The sequence below is a fragment of the Acipenser ruthenus genome, chromosome 28, assembly GCF_902713425.1.
Source record: "Acipenser ruthenus chromosome 28, fAciRut3.2 maternal haplotype, whole genome shotgun sequence".
Lineage (NCBI taxonomy): Eukaryota > Metazoa > Chordata > Actinopteri > Acipenseriformes > Acipenseridae > Acipenser > Acipenser ruthenus.
This window is the reverse complement of record NC_081216.1, coordinates 8,121,609-8,144,944: the sequence shown is the minus strand read 5'-3', so window position 1 is coordinate 8,144,944 and position 23,336 is coordinate 8,121,609. Positions and strand designations below refer to the sequence as shown.

General features: G+C 40.1%; 1 protein-coding gene across 4 annotated transcripts in view; it reads right to left on the bottom strand.

Moving 5' to 3' along the window:
• Positions 1 to 23,336, bottom strand: part of LOC117434577 (speckle-type POZ protein) — a 165,419-nt gene that overhangs the window by 68,789 nt on the left and 73,294 nt on the right. For all 4 annotated transcript variants that reach the window (XM_034057158.2, XM_059002810.1, XM_034057159.2 and 1 more), the window contains 3 exons: positions 3,079 to 3,248; positions 765 to 886; positions 54 to 205 (listed from right to left, as the gene is read on the bottom strand). In XM_034057158.2, the coding sequence (XP_033913049.1) occupies positions 54 to 205; positions 765 to 886; positions 3,079 to 3,156 (352 nt within the window). In that variant the 5' untranslated portion in view covers positions 3,157 to 3,248. The remainder of the gene's footprint in view (positions 1 to 53; positions 206 to 764; positions 887 to 3,078; positions 3,249 to 23,336) is intronic.

Here is a 23,336-nt window from a genome sequence, read left to right as displayed (position 1 = left end):
TGCACGCCTAGGCATGCCATGTGTTACTGCTTTCATACTATAGCGCAACTTACCCATGGCTTTGGTCTCCTCCCCTTTGGCGTTGAGAATGGAGAACTTGAACTTGGCTCGCACTTCGCTCTTGGGACAGCTGACGAGCAGAAGGTACAGAGACAGGTAGTCTTTACTCTCCTCATCCAGCCCCTTGGGGTTCACTCGCAGACACCTGTTGGTAGAGCTGCGAGTCAGCAAGTCTGAACATTTCACAGCAGATGGCTTGTAAAACAGCCTTCATCAACAAAAAAGATGTCTTCAAACCTCTCAACATTAAAAGGAACAGAGCCAGATTGGCTTCCCTGCTGTATGTTTTCAGAAAGTTCTGGGTTTCTCCTGCAATGAAAGTTTTTTTTGTTTTTTTTTTAAATTCAAATCTCTTTTTGGAATCTACCTTGCATTCATTTAAATCCAACGACAGAACCGCGGTGCAAAATCACTTTGTTCTGTGTCCCATTGCTAAGCAGATGCAGAGCTTGATCCAAGAACTCTAAAGCCATCTATTTAATTTAGGGTTCAACATTTATTCCTCACACTGTACTTGTTTTGTACACTGAAGACTCCATGGAAGTACATGAGTGTTCATTTCACTCAGATGGCTTGCCACTCTTTAGACTAGGAGTAACCTCCTATGCCTGGCAAGCACAAAACAGTCATTGTCCCAAGTACTAATACTGCAGAGTAAACTAACATGGCAAATATGCGCGCATACCTACTGCCCCTTCACATACCATTTCAACTTGTCGTTGGCTCCAGACGAGAACGTTGAACTCTTGATGACCTCCCCCATCTCCTCCCTGCAGAAGCTGAAGTTGTTGATGGTCCACATGTAGGAAAACTTTACCACTTTAATCTGTGCAGACAGACAGGGAACAAGGCACTGAGTAACACCACATCAAAATAGCGATCATCTCTTCAGAAGCCAACCACAGACAACACAGAAAAACAAACAAAAACACAAGAACAAAATTTTGATAATTATGAACATGCAACTTTCCTTCCTCAATTTCATTGTTATTTATTAATCCATGGCTAATATCTATATTGTTCTGATGCCAGAACTGCTTCTAATTAACTGTCTGTAAACCATGGCCACCAAACCCAACTTTGGTTTTGTCAATTTAAGCAAAAACATGAAATGGGAGTTTGAGGGAACAAAGCATCCCGGTAACAAAGTGGTATGTCATATGAGATGGAATGATTTGTAAATATGAATATGTTAAAGAGATCTGTATAATTCATATGTCCAGTGAAACAATTTCTACTGGACACCACCTGTAGTAGAGCTTTAAAGAGACAATCACAAAATACAGCTTGCAAAAGACAAGTGTCTGTACCAATGATATTGTCATCAGGTAACATCTGATACAAGCTATCAGATCTCAGGGAAATAAGTACCACTTCACCCTTGGCAAAAACACTTTAGAACACTGCAAAAATTACACCTATCTAGGCCTCAAAATCAGCACGTCGAGGAGTTTCAACCTTGCAGTGAATGCACTAAAAGAAAAAGCATGCAGGGCATTTTATGCTATTAAAGAGAAAAATTCATATAAAGATCCCAATTAAAATTTGGCTAAATTTTTGAAAGTGTCATCCAACCCATTGCCTTGTATGGCAGTGAAGAATGGGGTCCGCTCACAGAGCAGGATTTTACAAAAAAGGACAAACACCCAACAGAAGCCCTGCATACAGAGTTCTGCAGAAGTATCCTGCAAATATAAATGAAAACTCCAAACAATGCATGCTGGGCTGAATTAGGCCAATACCCACTATTGATTAATATCCAAGAAAGAGCAATTCAATTTTGGCTCCATCTAAAAAATAGTAACAAAGCTTTACCACCAGAAAGCCCTGCAATACCAAGAGCAGAGCTCACAGAAGAGTCCCCTCAGCCAGCTGGTCCTGAAGCTCACTGCACTAACCCACACTAACACCAACCAGCTTAAGGACAGCACCACTCTAACACATATAATCAGAGTAAACCGTGTACAGTAAGTAAGAATACCTTATTATTGGGACACACACACTAAGTAAATTGGAAATTTGAATGCAAATTGGAATGCAATCGGGCCCTAAAAAGACACTACACCCTGGTTGAATACCTGACCAGGGTGAAAGACAGTAAACAGAAACAGAAACAGACCTTAAAGTACAGGCTCAGTGAGCACAGCCTGGCCATCGAGACCGGCCGACACAGGCAGACATGGCTGCCCAAAGAAGACAGGTTGTGTGCTCACTGTCCTCTCAACCAGGTCGAGACAGAGTTACATTTTCTAGTGCAGTGCTCCAAATATAATCCATTAAGGGAAGCCCAAAATTAAAAATATTCCCAAAAACAGAAAACCTCTGCAAACAATTCCCAGACCTGCCAGACCATGAAAAACTCTTCCATCCTCTTAGGAGAGGAAAAAAGCTGCATTAAAAGAGGCAGTCCAATTCAGAAGCGCCTGTCACAAAATAAATAAATAAATAAATAAATATATATTGTTGTTATGATTTGTTTTAAGTATACTGTGTTGTTTTTGTTTTATTTACTTAATGTAACATTTACATATGTCTTAAATGTTAATTGTAAAGATGGAATTTTCCCATCATTGCTTTGGCAATACTTGTATAAGTCATGCCAATAAAGCACTTGAAATTGAAAAATTCAAAGACATGATCAAATCTCAAGATATAGATCGATATAGGTAGATAGGTAGATAGATAATGTCTAGAATTTAAGAACTGCTGCTGAACTCCGGGCAAAGCAACCTGAACCAAAAACATAAACCACTGCACGCACATACAGATGGTTCTTATAATCATAGAATTATTGCACAAAATCCAAAAAGGTTCAAAATATTTGGAGAAAAATCAAGAGTTTATTGGATTATAGCCAACTGTAATCTGAAATGTATACAGGAGGATAGGAGTGTATGATAAAATCTTGGTAAAAGACTGGTGCAAAATTGGGAAATAGACATAAAAGGTATTTTGAACTATCCGTAATAATAAAAGCCTTGCTTCTCTGTGCAGGCAGAGACACAGAGGCACAGTTACCTGCGTGTAACACCAGCTCTCCGCCACAGGCCCGCTTGACATTTCCGCGGGAGGAGGGGGACTCGACACTCTTGACATCGCCAGCTTGGAGTGTGAATGGGAGCTTCCGAATCACCAAAATAAAAAAACACAAAATACAAAACTGAAAAACACATGCAGCAGTCTTCCCTCTGTGGATGGGAAAAAAAAAAAAAAAAGTTATTTACTAGAGATTCACACAATATACTTATTTAAGTGTCTAAACACACACGCACACGCACACGCACACGCACACGCACACGCACACGCACACGCACACGCACACGCACACGCACACGCACACGCACACGCACACGCACACACACACACACACACAGACACAGACACACACACACACACAGACACACACACACACACACACACACACACACACACACACACACACACACACACACACACACACACACACACACACACAGACTGCCGTTTGAACGAAGATCAGCTCCTTTTCTTGTGTGCCGAGTCTCATTTAATGTGGCTTTCATTTTGAAAGGGCGCATATCAAATAAAAGGACAATAGTTCAAATTTTTTAATGAGCTGCTTTCAGCGTGATACCTTCATAATTAAAACACAACCTTTTCTGGAGCCTAAGTTGGCAGCAGCAGTGAGAATGTATTTTGCTTGACATGGATACATACACATGCAGAGCTGCCAGCCTTCCAACCGGAGAGAGAGGGACAGCAATGAAAAGACAGACAAGTCATGATGGCTCAGAACCAGCACTGACTCGCGAGGTGGTTCAGAGACGGCACTGAACCGTCTTAACTCCTGCGTGAAATGCTATGCCAGCACTGAAGCACTATAGTGGCTGTGGACTGAAAGTGAACATCCCAAATGAATGCATGTATACCAGACATGTTGAGTATTTTTGTCATTGGTGTTACAGGCTTTTATTTTCAAATACAATGGCTGATCAAGAACAAGGTAGTAATTGGAGTCTGGAATAAGTGAAGGAACTGTTAACTTCACGGATGACGAGGAGGTGAATTCACAAATAGAAGGGACGGTGCGTGATGCTGTAATTTATGGGCAAATCGCCGTTGCCATGAAAACAATCCATTGACTGGTTATGACGGTATTATACCAGCATAGATTGCGCAATTTCGTGCTGTGTGAATGAGTATTTTAAATAATCTTTAAATCTCCGAGACGGCTCAGTCGCGGCATTTGTGTGTGAAAGGGGCTTTAGATAGTGAGAATTTAAAACAGAATTGCAGAATTGTGGCGAAATGTAAAAAATTCCTAGACACACAAAAACCCCAGAAGAATGTGCCCGTGACCATAAGATTTCGTTGTGGAAGACAGCAAAGGAAAGAATGTACAACTAAGTGTGCAAGTACTGTCGAGTTACTACTATTGTGACAGAAAAAAACACCCAAGCATTTTGGAAAGTAACAGAAACCAATCATTTCAAGCAGTATATAAAAAGAAAGAGCCCTGAAAAACAACGATTTACATAAAACTCGAAAATAGCTAAAAAATAAAAACACTGAAAAATGAAAATAATAAAAACCGAAAAGCAGAAGCCCTAATTATAATATGCACATGCATGTTTAGTTAAGTTATATTCATATCGACACATTTTTGCTTCTTGCTTTTGTTCTCACTGCATTGTTTATTGTCTGTTATTATTCGTTGGATATTGGATCAGAATGTGTTTCTGCTTGCACCTCGAGTAGTGGTATGGTTGACACTATAAGAGGTGTGGTCCCTTGTACTGAATACTGTACAAGGTTTTGCTGAATACTGTCAAGGTTTCTTTTTTTCACCTTAGAAATATTGCCAGACTGCGTCCCATGCTTTCTCTACCTGCACCTGAAAAACTGGTTCATGCCTTTGTTTTCTCCAGGATCGATTACTGCAACGCCCTGCTTGCAGGGGTATCTAATAGCATCCTCACTAAAATTCAATTTGTTCAAAACTCTGCAGCCAGAATTTTGTCTTGGTCCCGCTCAAGAGATCACACCACTCCTGTCTTGGAGGCCTTGCACTGGCTGCCTATCAGGTTCAGAATTGATTTTAAAATTTTAATGCTGACATATAAGGCTCTTCATGGGCTAGCTCCGACTTATCTGTCAGATCTTTTATCTTTTTACACTCCTACTCACAACCTCCGCTCTGCTGATCTCAGACTACTGTGTGTCCCACCTGTTCGCCTGCGCTCTATGGGTGACAGGGCCTTCTGTTGCTATGCCCCCAAATTATGGAACTCTATTCCACTAGAGATCAGGGACTCTGCTTCTTTGAGTGTTTTTAAAGCTTTGTTATGTATAATCTGTTTATTTATTGCTGTATTATTAATTGTCAAGCGCTCCGAGATGATTGCTTTTAAGGGCGCTATACAAAATAGTTTATTATTATTATTGTACAAGGCTGCATCTCAGGTCAGGTCCGACTATCAGGCAATGAAGATCCTAATATCTTAGTAGAGTAGACATGAATTTCAGAAAGAAAAAAAAAAAAAACGTTCAAACTCGTTGCCACGTAGAGTTAACCCGGCCCCTATTAACAGTGTTGTGGCAGGTGTCTGAATGTGTTTTGTATGACCCCAGAGGATTACCTGCACAGTTCCCAAGAAGGGAATGCAAAAAATATATATGTTTGTCATGGCATTGCTGACAAATGTTTCTTCTGCATTTCCCCTCACAGAACCCTCCATTTTGTCTGTTTAACCAACTCGAAAATCAATTCCACGGTTTTTCATTCTTTTCTGCTTAAACTACAGAGCAAACTACACCAAAGACACTGGCCGGTGTGCTGGGAATGTTTCGATTGCCCATTTAAACTCCACTCATCCAGTGATTTTCTTAAGAGCTGACCATCGATTTTTGGAAAATACATTCTCAGGAACAGCCAGATGCAATAAGACATTTATAAACACAAACATAAAACAAAAAATACATTCATTGATTGTTTCTGTCTACATGGAGGTGCTGCCTTCTCCAAAAGGCATCATCTTCTATCTCTGTCTCAATAAATGAGGGGTCTACTATATAAACTAATTTAAACCTTTTATGTAATTGGTCTTTTCCCATTTAACTCAGTACCAAGTAACTTTACCCCAAGCTATTAAACAGTTTTAGCATCTTAACTTAATTAAGTGTTCTTTCCTGGACCTTTATAGGGGTCTACAGTGTGAATTTAAACTAATATATTAGTTTAACTCCACACTGTTACAGTATTCAAGTGCATCAAGATGCCATAAATTATTACAAAGTAGGGTTGGGGCAATAATTAAATTTTTGTATCACGATTGTCTAAAAAATGATCATGATAACTGCTATTATCGCGATAATTTATTTTGGTAGTTTTTTCTAAAAAAAAAAAAAAAAAAAGTTTTGAAACTACAATTCCAACAAGCAATGCTTTATTTTGAACAAAACATTTTTTAAAACATCTTTTAAAAATGTTAATATTTGACTTCAGTACTGAAAAAATATCACCTTAAAAATAACAATTCAGCCTTTATTAGCTTCCCTCTGAACTTATTTGTACACAGTATGTTCTGTAATCTTTACTTTCACAAGAAATTGAACTTTCTGAAAATCATTGGTTTTGGCAAACCTACAACACCATGAAAATAAACACATCAGATCAGAAGATACAACAGAGGTAAACATTTGAAACCATATTTACTTTACATTTTTTGGTCAGGAAAACCATTTTGTTTACGGTTTCTGGTTTTATTCTGTTTAGTTTGTGGTTAACAATTAGTCCTGAACTGTTAAACAGCCTTTCTGACGGCACACTTGTTGCTGGAATCCCAAGATATTTACGTGCAAGTGTTGACAATTGGGTATAGGACAACGAATTAACCTTCCACCAATCAAGAGGATTAGCATCAACATCAAGTTGAGGGATGGATAAGTAGGAATGAATCTCTTTATGAACTCTTTCTTTCAGTGAGAACTCTGCATTCTTCTGTGTGCTTTCTGCTGGCTGACCCTGCGCAGTGTGTCACTCAGGTTAGCAGGGTCAGACTCAGCAGGTGTAGCAGCATTTTGGTGGGGCTGGTCCAGCTGATCCTTCCCATTTCCCTCAGTTTTTAAATGGGACAGTTATGATTGTCTTTTTCAAAAAATAAAACGGTGTAAAATGTAAACGATGTGTTATCAATAAACATTTAACGTTACAGAACAAGTAAAACATGATGTGTCCCACAGGAAAACAATGGTACTTTGTGTAATACAGTTTACATTAGACATTTATTATTTTGGACATTTCTTTTCATTTAAACCTTTGCAGCTATAAATTAATGAAAGTTTAAAATATCAAATGTTAAATTTCAGAGCAAGCTTTAACTATATGCTGCATTTCAAGCACATTATATATTCAAAAAAGGAATATCCAACTTGCATGACTCAGCTTGTGCGGCGGTAGATTCAGTCCGATTTAGTTTGCAGCTTCTGCTGAAATCATCTACAGCAGTGCGACATACCTGACTGCTCGTTGAGCGCTGTCTATTTTGAGTGATTTATTGATAAAAAAGGTCAAGGTTGTGCCCAAAACATCCAAGTCGTTTAAATCCTAGAATTTCAAAGGCCTGTTTATTATTGGATGCATTGTCGGTGGTTCCTACTATTACGTTTTCTTTGTTTAAGTCCCATTCTTCAAGGAAATCCAGTATGCCCTGGGCAATGTGCGCCCCAGTATGATCTTCTGAAAATGGAAATGCCCCCCGGACAATGAGACTTAAGTTCCCTGTCCTTATTAATAAAATGAACTGTAACGCCCATGTGACTATCTAGTGCTTGTGAGCTCCACATGTCCGTGGTGAAACTGAAATAGTCAGCCTTTATTAAGCTCGTTCTGACTGTATCCATGATGCTGTGATACAAATCAGGCATCACCTTGTCTGCAAGGAATTTAAAGTCTGTACCAGCAGCTGAAAACCCTTCTTTTCCACGGTGTAGATTGGGAGCATGTCCTTTCCCAGGAAATATCCCACTGCTCTATGATACTTCCAGCCCTCATTTGTGGTATTTGCAAATGTATTTTTATTTTTTTTTTCAAACATTCAAATAAAGTTTGCTGTGATGACTTTGAACAATCATGACTTTCAGTGCCTGGGGCAGCTCCTGTAGCAGCAGCAGCTGTCATCTTCTTTGTGTTGCAGACCGCTGGAGATTTTATATAGAAGTTATATTGAGCTGGGTGATGATCACGAAGATGTGCAAACAAATTTGACGTATTTCCACTTTTGCACGGTACCAGCTTCAAACAAGTACTACAAATAGGTTGCCCTGTTTCAGAGTCCTCCGCATTCATTCCGAAATATTTCCAGACAAAATCGATCTAGTATTTTTTTTCGTTAGTTTGTCCTCAGGGCCACTGAATATTATCATTTGTGTCTTCCATTTTATATAGTTAAATCTTTACGCATTTGATTTAACTAGTTGCGTGCCGTGCGGCTACAATTTAAGAGGAAAAGTACATCTGGGTCAAAGTGTAAGGAGGTGACTCAGTTACTATGGCAATATCAGCAGGTTCCGTTCAATTGTTTTGTGTCAATCAATTAGGCAACAAAGTGTGAGAACTAAACTGGTGGCGAAACCGGTGTTACAATATCAAACTGGAAAGGAGTCCTGTTTTAGGAAATGGGTATAAACAAAAATTGCTCTTCGAACTTTTCATACAATTTCAAAATCAATCAATCAATCAATCCTGCCACAGTCAGAATTAAGCAGTAAATGCACTGCAAACACATTTGCATTCCTTTCCAGAATGACACGCTTTGGTTGGTTTGTGATGAATTTTCATGTACATTTCAGAACCTGTCCCCATGAAGTGACATCATCAGATTCGGATAGTCAAATCCTCAAAATAAAAGACAAGGTTCTGGTAACCATGACAACAGAGTGATGATGACACCACTGAAGCCACAAGGAAAGCCAGCTTTCTTTCACTAGAGAGTTTTAGCAGGGTGTGTTCAGTACAGAGAGAAGACACAATAAGCGGGTAAGGTCAAAATAAATCAATGAGTGCAGGATACAGAGGGATACATGAACACTGATACTCAGTGCTGCTGGAAGGGGGGTTGTTTTTAAAACATGTTGCTCAACAAAGTGCCTTATACTGTATACTTCTGTCTTCAAGCATGAAGGCTTTCAAATACCTCCTGCGAAACACACACATTGGAAGTAGTATGCCAAGAGAGGCAATCCAGCTTGAAATATCTTTAAATATTAATAAAAATAATAATTATTTTTATTATTATTTTTATCAATAATAATAATAATAATAAATAATAATTCCTAAACTGATTTTAAAAGGCAAAAAAATGTTAATTGGTGTATCAATGTAATAATCATCAAGTCTGAAGAGATGGTTCTTTAAAAGACATGCAATGCAAACTACCTGCAATGCAAACTTTTGGGTAATACAGCATCCGAGCTCACAGCACCACTGCAGTTAAAATAGACGCAAACAGTGAGGATTAAAATTATTTTTTACTGGTACTTGAAAGAGAAAAAACATCAAACACAAATAACCCCCACCATCCAGTCCCCAGGGGGGATTTTCCTGTGGTAAAGTTCTCAATACCTGCACAGCAAAATAAGCAAGCACACAAAACTAGGGCTAAGTGTTACAGAATACCTTGCAAAGTTTAAAAGAAACTCAATATAATAAAACAAACATATTAAGTATTTCTAGTTATTTATTAGTCATACTTTTGTTTTGCTTTTTTTCAAATTCCACAAATGCCTACGTTTTCATTTACAGCATTCACGTGCATGCCATGATTCCCTCTTTTTCGATTTTTTTTAAACCAGATCTCATTTTGGAATGTATCTTGTATTTATTTAAATCCAACAACAGAATGACTGGAGGAATCGCACCGTTGCCAAGAAGATGCAGAGCTTGACAAAGTAAGTAAATCTCTGAATTCAGTAGTTAACTTTTTTCATATAATACCTGATAAATAAAAAGAATACTGTATGAAGATTCACAGAGTGCTCTTCGGGGGCTGGTGGGTCATTTCGTGGAATAACGATCACAGTGTATCCGCGATATATCAGAAGACAAAGATTACCTGTAATATGGTTTCTTTGTAGTAGGATGAACTCCACGCACAAGTTGAACTCTCTGTCTCCATATTGCTTGGTCAGAAGAAAACAAACCTGATCGCTTTCCCAGAGATACTTTGTAATCTTTTCCGGCACCAAATCCATGTTACTTCCTTCACAAAAGCCCCCCGTCGACCAGTTCCATGTCCAAATTTCTCCTGTATTACACTTGGGTATGGAGATGGAGATTGGGTATAAGCGCTAACATTTTCATTTATTTGTTTTTTTCAAAGTGCTTTCAAAATTATATATATTATATATATATACAAAGTACCATTCAAAAGTTTGACTACACCTGCTTGAAACCAGGTTTTTCATGATTATCTATGCTTTTAACTCTATAAACTTGTCTATAAACACTTGATATTTCATTATATGATACGTGTACTTATATAAGATGATAATCATAAGTGAATTGCATTCAAAAATTTTATTTTTAAATGAAAATGTAAATCTTGTCAATTTCAATTAAATGGTCACCCAAAGCAAGGCGATTTCAGTCTGAAGCCCAAGTCAGTTAAAAGTATGAAATGTGTATAACACTGGCCTAAGTATAGAAGTGTCTTTGTTAGATGTTCTCCGAGTTAACTAGCATGTTACCTAATTAACCTTTTGTCACCAATTATTGTTGAGGGTCCATGATTACTATAAATATAGGTAGCATAGGCACAAGTTTGTAAGGGAGCAGAAAATGGCAAAATACGCTCAGTTAAGCAAAGAAAAATTACTTTAAGAAATTACTTTAAGAAATGAAGGTCAATCTTTAAGACAAATCGCAAGAACTTTGCAAGTGTCTGTAACTGCTGTGGCCAAGACCATCAAACGATTTGAAGAAACTGGCACTCATGAGGACCGAACAAAGTCAGGCAGGCCAAGGGTGACCTCAGAATCAGAGAACAAGTTCATTCGAGTCACAAGTCTGTGAAACCGGTGATTAACTGCCCCTGAAATACAAGCTCAGCTAAATGCTACTAGAAGTACAGCTGTTTCAACATCAACTGTTCAGAGGAGATTGCGTGAAGCTGGCCTAACTGGAAGAATTGCTGCAAAGAAACCATTGTTAAGATGCAGAATAAGAGGAAGAGACTTGCCTGGGCCAAAAAACACATAAACTGGACGTTTGAGGAGTGGAAGTCGGTCTTATGGACCGATGAGTCAAAATTTGAAATATTTGGGTCCAACCGCCGAGTATTTGTAAGACGCAGAGAGGGTGAGCGCATGAGTTCTGCATGTGTGGTTCCCACTGTCAAGCATGGAGGAGGCAGTGTCGTGGTCTGGGGTTGCTTTGCTGGTGACAGAGTTGGTGATCTTCACCAAGTCCATGGCAAGCTCAACCAGCATGGCTATCATAGCATACGTCAGAGGCATGCCATTCCATCAGGATTACAGCTAGTTGGGCAGTCCTTCATTCTTCAGCAAGATAATGACCCGAAACACACCTCAAAGTTGTGCAAGAACTATCTGGTGAAGAAGGAAAGTGAAGGACAACTCAATCTAATGACCTGGCCTGCCCAGTCTCCAGACCTCAATCCCATAGAAATTCTATGGGATGAACTGGACAGAAGAGTCAAAGCAAAGCTACCACAAGTGCCCTACATCTCTGGGAATTGCTGCAGAAGAGCTGGGAAGACATGTTGGGTGATTTCCTGCTGAAACTTGTTAACCAAATGCCTCGTGTTTATGAGGCTGTTATTAAGACAAAGGATGGCTATTTTGAGGAATCCAAGATTTAGAGACAATTTTCAATTTTCTTGAACATTGCTTTGATACTCCTTATGTTTTGTTTTGTATATTGTAACGTGTGTTTTCATTTTCAAGTATTTACAGAAACGTATACGACGTAAAACATTGTCAATTATGAAAAAAACCTAGTTTCCAGCAAGTGTACTCAAACTTTTGACTGGTACTGTACATATATGTGAGCCATCTCACAGGTTCACCAGCAGGAGGCGTTCATGGCGGGCTAGGAACGAGCCCACAGGTGCTGAAGATAACACAATGATAGACCTGTGGTCAGCGTACTTGCCTGCCATGACGTCAAGGAGTTAACGGGTAAACAGGCTGCAGGTGTGGTTAGGTAGGGGATCAAGGTTGTACCTTGATTAATTCACGTTAGCCTTAATTGGCCTGCACCTGTAGCCTGTAACCGTCCAATTCCTAGATGATCCAGCACCTTTAAAAGAAAGCCTTCACAGCCAGTCAAGGTTGGCTTCCAACCAGTGAGCAGCGTGAGCTTATCTACAACCAAGACTGAACGGGAATACAAAAGAGAAGCTAAAACTGCCTTTGCGACTGCGATCTTTCCTGGGCCGGCTCTGTTGGAAGGGAATACAGCAAAGTGGAAAGAGACGTCGCTGGTAAAACCCAGGAACCAATTACTTCAACTGGACGTGGTTAACTGTCCAGTTAGTTTACATTATTGTTGTTTTTTTGTTGTATAAATCCTGTTTTGTGAAGTGTAATAAACAAACTTGGATTATATCGGAAACCACTGTCTGCTTCGTCTGTGTGCACCCACACGCTCACTATATATATATATTATATATATATATATATATATATATATATATATATATATATATAAAATAACCAAATACAGTTCTATAACATGTACTCATTTCTGCATGTTATCTACAAGGTGTGAAGTATACTCGAGTACTCTAGAATACAACAGTGTTTTTAGAGGGTAGTATATAATACATGCACTTCATACAATGCATGGAACCACAGGTGTTACACAGGATGTGTGAAATCACATTTATATTTTAAAACAAATGTTTATCCCTGTAAAACTTTCCCGATAGAATAGATATCATTCTTGACTGTATTAATATTGCAAGCCTAATCCAAATAACTTGACATTTCAACAATGCAAATAGGTTAGGCAAAGTGCTAACCACACAGAAAATACAAAAACAGTTGCAGTAGATTTGCATACAGTACCAGCATATACAAAACCAGTAGCACAAACAATCCCTCACACAACCTGGTCTCATATTTCCGAACAGCAAGCTATTAAAGAAAACAAAGCATGCTCATTTTTTCAATTTATTCTCCAAGCTCCCCTGCAATCCCCCAAACGATGGCACTACAGTTATTTGTATGAAATACAAAAGATTCCTCAGCATGAGTAAACACCAGCACCTCACCATAAGAAAACAAGCCACTGACCCTCAGACATGTAAATACGCGCATCAGGATAATTACGGAATATAATAAATTAATTTTCCCTTGAACACAAGTCTAAATTTGTCTCTCAAAAGTCAGTTCCATTTGGGAGGGAGGCAGGAAGGGGGGGTGGAGGGGCCCTTGATTGTAATTATGCCTTTTCCTATTTAAAATGCCAATGCACTGGCTTAGCTCTTCAAAAGGAGCATGTGGAAAGGTTTTGCATTTTTACAAAGCTGACTAGCCTACAGGGAAATTGTCCACTATTTACTGTTAGCGATTCACAGAGCTCCAATTTTCCACAAGATGCTGTCATTTCTCAGCTCCAGCTACAGACTGGGCAAAATGTACAATTAAATGGACTGTTCTTATCACCTGGTACAACATTCCCTCCAACACTCCGAGCCAATGAAAGGAATTTTTTTTACAGACAATACAGCATTATCCTGTAGAAGCTGCAAAGGAAATGAGTGAAAAAGCTGAGCTAGCCAGAAACATGCAATGACAAATTCACAAGGCTGGTTTTGTTGGCCATTATTTAAAATGAGGGAACTACGTTTTAAATCATCCGTTTGTCTACCCACTATGTGCTTCACTGGGACACCAAAAAGCAAAAAAAAAGTTAAAAAAAAATTATAATAATTGCCTTGTGTAATTTGTTTGGTGTGGTATTTTTTCAAAACTTGAAAACAGAGATTTTCATCAACTTTGGTCGATCAAGAAATATTCGGTAAAGGATTATCAGGGTAGCAGAATGTCCAAAATCTTTAGGTCATTATCATAACCCAGGTTCCCTGAACTAGAAATGTAACCATTTGGGTATTAACCTCAAAGACCAAAAACCTGAATAAGATGTATCGAAGGTTAATGGTTAGATTTCTATTTCAGGGAACCAGGGTTATGATAATAACCTAACGTTCCCTTTCAAGTACGAAATGTAACCATTACCGAATGGGTCAGTATACCCAAGTCATTGCAAGTGCAAAATTGCTGCACTACCGGAATGCTACAAGGCTAAGCCAAGGCTGCCTTGTGCATTACCATACTGAACCCCAATAACAAGTAGCTGGGGCTAAAAAATTGAGGGAGAAACTCACCTCCATGCCTGTGTTGTAAGACGAAACCATAAGAAACCATATGACCAATATATAATTTTTGAAAACACTCGCTCCTCTAATAAATATATCTAAAAGCTGGGAAGCTAGCAATGAGCTACCGTAACCTTTGTCCTGGCCTTTTGCTAGAGAGAATACCTGCTTCTCGCTCACCCGCTTTGCGGAGGTGACAGCAAGCAAACAGTCACTTGGACGATAAATACTTCAGCTCAGCTGAATGCATGGGCACAAATGGAGGCTTCAAGAGTGCATTGAGCACCACGTTTAATCTCCAGTGAGGAAAAATGTCCTTCTTAGGCAGCCAAAGCCGCCAAACCACTTTCACAAATTGTCCTGCCAGGAAGCCGAATGGCTGCCAGATAGACCTGTAAATGTATAGGGGATTTCCCCTCATCAAACAAGTCCCTCAACACTTGTAGTATTACTACCATGGGACAAGTCGTGGGGTCAAAACCACGAGACAGACACCACGTCTGAAAGACGTTCCACTTGTACCCGTTGTTCTGGCATGTTGTAAGGTGTCAATAACCCTATTGGACAGACCCAGATAGCTTAATGCAGCCATTCAGGGGCTAGACCCAGAGCTACAGGATTGATGGGTCAATATGCCATAAGGTCTCCAGTGACTAACTGAGCAGGTCACGGTGCTTGGGCAGTCTCCACGGCTGGCCGTTCAGGAGCTGCATCAGGGTTTAAAACCAGGGTCTCCTGGGCCAATAAGGGGCTATGAGGAGCACCTTGGCCCAGTCCTGCTTGATTTTCTCCAGACAAAGCAGGAGGAAGGCGAGCGGTGGGAAGGCATACAACAGTTGCCTCGGCCACTGGTGTGCCAAGGCATCTACCGCCAGCGGGTCACCACCTCCTATTCTGGAGAGCCAGAGGGGCCAGTGGGTTGATTCCTGGGAGGCAAAGAGATCTCTGCTCTCCTAAACCTCTCCCAAACGAGGCTCACCACCTCAGGGTTAGTCTCCACTCTTGCTTCTTTTCCACTGTACAACCGAGCCATGCCAGGGCCGTACCGAGCCCTCAGTTTGCCAAAAGATGTGCAAACAAATGGTGTTCAAAAATGAATAGACCAATGGTACAGCTGTATCTTGTATCGCTATATGTTGTAAAATATATTCAGGAATTTCTTTACAATCCACACATTTTACTGATTATATCGACTTAATAAAGTTCAATTAGTTCTGCTGAAGGGGGAAAAAAGGTTTTAAAAATATGATTTGCCAAAGATATCCCGTTTAAGGATAGTTGTTTCTAGAGTTGTTTTTTGTTTCGGCGTTTAAAAAAAGAAGCTGCGTGAGGGCATCAAGAGCTGTATAGTTGTAAGTATTGTACAGTTGCATTTTGTTTTACTATATTTTTGTAAATAAGTTCAGAATTGTTTTATTTTTCTTAATATTAATATAATAAAAGTCAAGGATGAGCAATTTGGTAAAATGTTGTGTTTTTTAGTGTGTGAGTTAAGTGTACCGAACCTGCGGTTTATGTCCATTTGCTTCAAATCATCAGAAATTCGGGCATAAACTTTCTTATTTCTGACGCACGACTCCAGATCTTCCTGAAAAATTCTATCTGCCCACAGAAACTAGAGCCTGCACTTCCAAGGCTGTACTTTTCTCTCATCACACTCGCTGCCCGCCATGTTTGTTGTTTGTCTTTCTGGAGTGTACGGATTGATGCAATGTAATGATGAAAATCCTTAACCCCACCCCTGGCTTGGATTCAGATGTCTTGTGAGGGCAGAGTTTCACGGTTTGGTTCTCGCTCGGCTCGACAAATAGTACCAGACAAGAGGAAGGGGGGACCAAAAGTTTGAGAACCACAGCCTTAGACAGTGGAGAAACACTGTCACTAGGTGGTTGCAGTTCAACGCGGGCTGAAAAACCCTGCTGTTGAACCTGGCCTGCAGAAGGTGCATGCGCAGGAGACCCAAAGGTAGGTTCTGAGAAGCTGCTGCCATCAAGCTCAGAAGTTTCTGGAACTTCACTACTATGAGTGCTCTTGTTGACCTAAAACAGCTCTAAACAGATGGCTATTCTCTGCACTCCACCGTCCGACAGAGTGGACAGCATGGACATAGAGTCCAAGCACACTCCTAGATAGAAGGCGTGAGCTGGCTTCACAGGACTCGTCGTAAGGCCCAACCGTTGACAAGTTCCACGTGGGCGTTTGCCTGTGCTGGAGACTGGGCACAAATGAGGCATTGTCCATATAATTGAGTACACTGATGCCTTTGAGTCTCAGATGGCACCAATATAGCTTCCATGCACTTCAAAAAGGCACAGGGAGCTAGAGAGGCTAAATGGCAAGACCCAGAACTTGTATGCTGTTCCCTGAAAACGCAAACCTCAGGTACTTGCTGTGCACTGGTTTTATGGGGATATGAGGTGACCCCAGGATGACTGGATCTCAAAAATAATTTCCGGGTGTACTGAGGGGGACAAGGGAGGTGGTAGGCTCGTCATCAAAGATGGACTGTCTTGTCTCACCTGCTGTAGGCCAGGGCACTTGCAATACTGCAGTGGTAGAAGCTCTGCCGATAGGGAGCGCTTAACCACAGGGGATGTGCTTTCTGAGTCCATGTCCTCAGACGGGAACGCCAACTTCTGCTCGTGCCCTCCTACTCCAATCTGCGCTCGTAGCCCCCTGGGACCCCAAGGGGACAGGCGGGGCAGACTGTGCCAAACGTTCACATAGTAACTCTGCAACCGTTGTTCCTTGGTAAGAAACTGCTGCCCAAAGCTTCTCCATCTCCTCCTACTAGCGAAACTCGCAGAAGCACCAGTGCCTCCTTTGTGTGCTCTGGCCCCAGGCAGGAAGAGTATCTGCCATGATTGTCCTCAACAGGCAGACTGGCCTTGCATGTCTCGCAGGGATAAAACCCAGGCACTTTGCAAGTAGCAATACAGTGTACAGTAACACTGTACAGGAGCTGCCTCAGTTTTTTTTTTTTTTTTTTTAAAAGACAGTAACGGGGCTGTTCAAGACATGAACAAGACCGGCTTGATACCGGACCAGGGATGTAAGCCGTGGTCGGCAGCGGGTCGGAACCGGGACGCTACCGGTGCGGTAACCTCGGTCTCGATTCTGTACCCGGGAACGGATTGTGTGCGTGACCTCGGTACCGATACGGTATGGGTCCACCAGTACGCAGTTATCGTGGATGGCACTGTACAGGTATGCCGACCTGTGCAAGTTACTGGCAAAGCCACTCAGTCAGTACTCACACGAGACTGAGAGAAGCCTGCTTTTTAAAATGAATCAACAGCTCTGTTGGAACCGCGACGGTACCGGGTCGGTTCGGTACCGGTTTGGTGACTTTAGCACAGGGTCGGTATGGTACCAGTGCAGTAACCTCGGTCCCGGTTCGGTACGGTACCAGGTCAGGAACGGTCCACCGGTTCGCAGTTGCCGTGGGTAGACTGAGGGAAACCTGCTTGTTAGAATGAACTAACAGCCCTCGTAATGGTGATGCCGAGATGTCACCAAAACGGCATCAAGATGCTGTGGGATTGCAAGCAACCACAACTGAAGAGGCCTCTTGGTCCACACTACATGTGTGCCACAGCACGCATTGCAGACAAGCCTGCGCTTAGTCGCTTAATTATACAAACCATCACGTCATTTTGGCCGAAGCCAAAATGAGAATAAAATAACTCCAGCCGGAGCTCTTGCAGCCTGGGGAGAGAGCACAAAGTCAGCCGACTTACATTGCTTGATCCCTGGGAAGGGGCGTAACAAACAGGCTGTAGTGCACAATATACACGTAATTAATTAAAAAAAAAAAACTATTACAGGTGTAAATTCCCAATGTATGTAAAACACAATAATTAGCGAAAAAATGACACAGTCATAAGCACTTATCTGATAGGCTCCTCCTGTCAGGTCAGTTCTAGAAAATAAAAATGGCGCCGGGGTCAGTGAGCGCTGTCATTTTGTGCCCTCGGGGGCGGGTCATGACTACGTCACAGGCTCGGCTGAGAAGCTTTGGTATAGAATATTCAGGTTTCAGGTCTTTAGGAGGTAAACACCCATTAGGTAATGGTTACATTTCATACTTGAAAGCGAACGAGACAAGCACTGAGGGCTGAATTACCTTGTCTCTTTCATGAATTGTTTTTCCGTTCTTATGTAATCTGGATTGCAGTAAATTGATACTTGGGATCCGCATTAAACAAGCAAGGCACTGGGTGAAAATAAATACATCTCCCAATATACACCCCATTCATTACACTCCAGCTGACATACCTCTCCCAATATACACCCCATTCATTACACTCCAGCTGACATACCTCTCCCAATATACACCCCATTCATTACACTCCAGCTGACATACCTCTCCCAATATACACCCCATTCATTACACTCCTTACACTCATTACACAAATTCATTGTCACAAATTTGTGGTTTGTGGATAACCCGCGTTACTGACTGTAAATGAAAAATAAATAAAATTAATAATAAATAAATAAATAATAAATAAAAAAAAATCACAATATCGTACAAGGGATTTAAAAAGGGACCCAGAGCAAATGATGAACCCGCTGTAGCTCCTGAGGATTGTAAGGCAAGGAGACACGCTCTGTTTATTTCCAGTCAAAAAAGAAAAGTAATCCCTCAAGAAACAGGGAATTTGAGATACAGTAGGAGCACACAGCTTGTGTGTTGCTGCCCTCATTGCTAAGCAGCTGATCGGTAGAGTCGGCAGTTACACAGTCCACCACTACTGGGTGCCTAATGAGGAGAAGCAGCAGTAGTTCCTGACAGTGTTACACAAGGAAGATGGAATAAATCTGTCTCAATTTTTTTTTTATATTGTAAAAAACAGTTAGTTAGATATTAGGACTACAAGCTCTTCAAATACAAGCTGTGTTTTTCCCTGCACACCAAGACAATAAGAATCTTCGACTTCCAGTTCCATCTTGCAAAGTACAAAGTAAGCTGGAGAAAGTGTACAGACATCCGTTTATATTGCAGACAACATGCTGAATTATTATTATTATTTTTGCTTCATCTCAATAAGAAAACAAATGACAGGCCAATCAAATGCCTTAATGCCTCAATAATGATTTAAAATTGCAACAAATTCACTAACATGACCAAATTTGGAATGCCCGCAATGAAATGTTTTCAGTGTTTGAGTAAATTATTTTGCTCAAATTGCAAAATGTAAAATTCACTAAGAAAAGGTCGAAGCAGAAGACAAAAACATCTGCATCGGTCTTTGTATGAAGCGATTTAAACAACTTGCGAAGTGGAAAATGACACACCAACAAAAGAGAGAATCGGGGAAAAATAGAAAGCTGTGTCGGTCTCTGTGAAGTGATTTAAACAAATTGTGAAACGTAAAATGACAAAACTAACAAAGAGCGAATCAGAGAAAATAGAAAGATGCAAAGCTACTTATACATTGTGAAATGAACAGGAAAACAAAAAACATAGAAGCAAAGACAGTTTCTTCAGCCTGTGTCGTATTGTTATTATTTGTTTATTAAGAGACGCCTTACCTTTGTTAATGCATTGACAGTTCCTGTGGAAATTTTGAAAATGCAGCTGCCTCGATCCCCAGGGTCCTAGCGTACCACCAGAAACTTACATTGAATATGATCGTATTCTCTAGGCGAAATCACGTTCATGGCCTGGATGTGCCACCACAAGTTGGGCATAATTGAAAACGTAGTGCATTTCTCTTCAAAATAAAATATTGCAGAGCGGGCATTCACGCGAGGTAATACGCCCCCCCTCCCAAAATGACACGTCTCATAAATGCAATCATATTTTATGTTCGTTCAATAAAAAAAAAAGAAAAAAAAGGAGGCTTATTGAATGAACATAAACTCTGTCTGAATGGCAATGGTAATAAAAGGCCTTGGGTTTTTTTTTTTTGGGCTTACAGGAATCCCTCCGCAACAGGTGATCCGTTCAACAGACCCGTACAAAACAATAGCACAAGGAATATACTGTATACGGTAAATGTAAAATAAAATAAAATAAATAATAATAAATAATAATAATAAAGTCTACAATTAATGTAATTACACAAAAGGTTATTTTTCAAAACAACGTTTTTCTTATATGTTGTCCTCTGAATAGAAACATGTCATGCTGAATATATTAAGACCACAAAGGCGTCTCTGTGTCAGGGATTAAACGTGAGCTTAAAGAATGCAATACGATTGTGAGATTCAAAACGAGCTTACTAGTTATATTTTTGTTGGAAAAGTACAGAATTTCACGTTGAGTAAATAGGCGAGTAACTGTAACTGAAAGCTAATCAGATGATGGGAATTGTGACGTCAGTCATTCCTGATACGCATGCGTGAAGTCAGAGGGTCCACAATAGATTTCAACGAGGCTTAAAGAAACTCCCCCTAACAACTGATCCGTTCAAATCACACCCCAGACATACCGTAGCTACCTAACTGTCAATTTACACGTCGATAGCATCAAAGCTGTAGGACTAGAAGCACTTGAAAGTTTCGACGGAAATGAGAATAAGTAGAAGATCCCGAACCTAGAACAGCATGTCTGCGCTGCCACGCAGACAAATATGCAAATTGTATTTAAGAGACATGCGTCATTGGTTAACCCTATAACATTTGTGTTTAGCCACCACTTCAACTCTTTATATTAATTATTAAAAAATGTTTGCTTTATTCATGCAAGACAAGTTGGGCATAATTAAATATTGTGCATTTCTCTTCAAAATAAAATATATTGCAGAGCGGCACAAACGGGCATTCGCACGGGGGGCATACTGTCATTTTGTCATTTTGCAATTTGTTTAAATCACTTCACACAGAGACTGATGCAGCTTTCTTTTTTTCCACTCAATATCCTTAAGGAATAGAAAGACAAGCGTTGAATTGACAACAGAACTGGCAGAAGGCACAGGTGTCATTGACCATCAAATGAACATTACGAAGGTCACTCTTGAAATCCGGACTTAAAGGATGTGTTACAGTAAGAACATCTTAAGAATGGGGGAACAAGACTAAAGGCTAAAATATGCACAAGAATACAGAAATTGGACTATGGAACAATGGTCAAAGGTGCTTTGGACTGTTGATGGATGGACAACACCACCTGTGCCTTCTGCCAGTTCTGTTGTCAATTCAACGCTTGTGTTCTTTCTATTCCTTAAGGATATTATCTTCTAGTATTGCTCATACTTGTTAGACAGCTTTTTGGGTCTTCCAGTCCTGGGTTTGTCAATTACAGATGATGTTACTCTGATTATGCTTCGGATACCACACCTTGAAAATAAAGTGATGCAAGCTATTTCACTCAATGTTTTTCTCTCTTTTTGAAAGTTAAGGTTGTCATAATAGTAGAAAACACTAGTGGAGGCTGAGTAAACTGCTAATGATCACAATGCATCAGAGTAGAAAAATGCAACATGTCTAAGACTTTTGCACAGCACTATTTTATATATACATATATATATATATATATATATATATATATATATATATATATATATATATATATATATATATATAGGGACAAATATATATATTCAGATACAAAAAACAGATGTTCGTAGTCACTACAAATGACTTTACCGTCTCATCAGAATTTGCGCAACAAAAAAAAAAAATCACATCATCAACACAGCAGCTCCTGAGCCTCTATTTAAAAGCTTTAGACAGCAAAAAGTAAACAAACCAGATTATGTGTGCACACACATATGATCTCTACTGAAAGCCTCTGGGACAAAAACGCGTTGTGCTGCTTTTGAGCGAGCCAGAATCTCATGGGACAGAAACAAGCATGTCATTCTGAAATGCCTCGCTTAAACAGTACCCAACTTCCTGAAAATGTTGTTTAGGGGTTTTTATATAGATTACATATACATTTTTTTGTTGCGACTTTGTTATGTGGAATGTAATAAACGAGATCCAAAACAGTGAGTTTTTTCCCCCTTCACTTTACAACGCCATTTCCATGTTTGTTTTATTTGTTTTTAAAAGTTAAATTTCAGTTTCCGTTGCTGTTCAGCTACAAAAGGCACAAGTAACCCTTTATGAAAACGTGTCTCTGGCCACTGTTTACTGTGAAGAAACGGCAATGGCAAGGAATTAATTGAAAAAAAAAATGCAGTGTACTTTATGTACTATTTATTTCGGGAAAAAACAAAACAACATTTAATTTGAACTCTTATTTGGCATCCTTTGTTTTGTAGCTAATTCACTGGGGTAAAGTAAGTCCTACACAACTTATTCTTTACTTCTGGGATATTTTTCTATTTTAACGTGTTCCATATTGTAAGGTCTTGCTGTAAATAAAGACACACACACAGGGGCCACGGCCACGTCCTCTGCTGCTATGCTGTCTCTGCCTGCGTTCTGAGCAATATAATGGCTTTTATTACTTTTTGAAAAACGAACAAATATTTAAAATTATGAGTGAATATCTGAACATGAAAATCCTGTGTTCGTCCCAGCACCAATATATATATATATATATATATATATATATATATATATATATATATATATATATATATATATATATATATATATATATATATTTTAATTTAGTCGTTGCCAATTATTTTTATTATTTTCTCCCAATTTGGAATGGCCAATTATTTATTACGGTCAGCTCACCGCTACCACCCCTGCGCTAACTCGGGAGGGCGAAGATGAACACACGCTGTCCTCCGAAGCATGTGCCGTCAAGCCGACCGCTTTTCTTCACACTGCAGACTCACCATGCAGCCACCCAAGAGCTACAGCGTCGGAGGACAACGCAGCTCTCGGGCAGCTACAGGGGTCACTAGTCTGGCGCCCGGCCAGACTACAGGGGTCACTAGTGCGCGGTGAGCCGAGGACACCCTGACCAACCTAACCCTCCCCCCC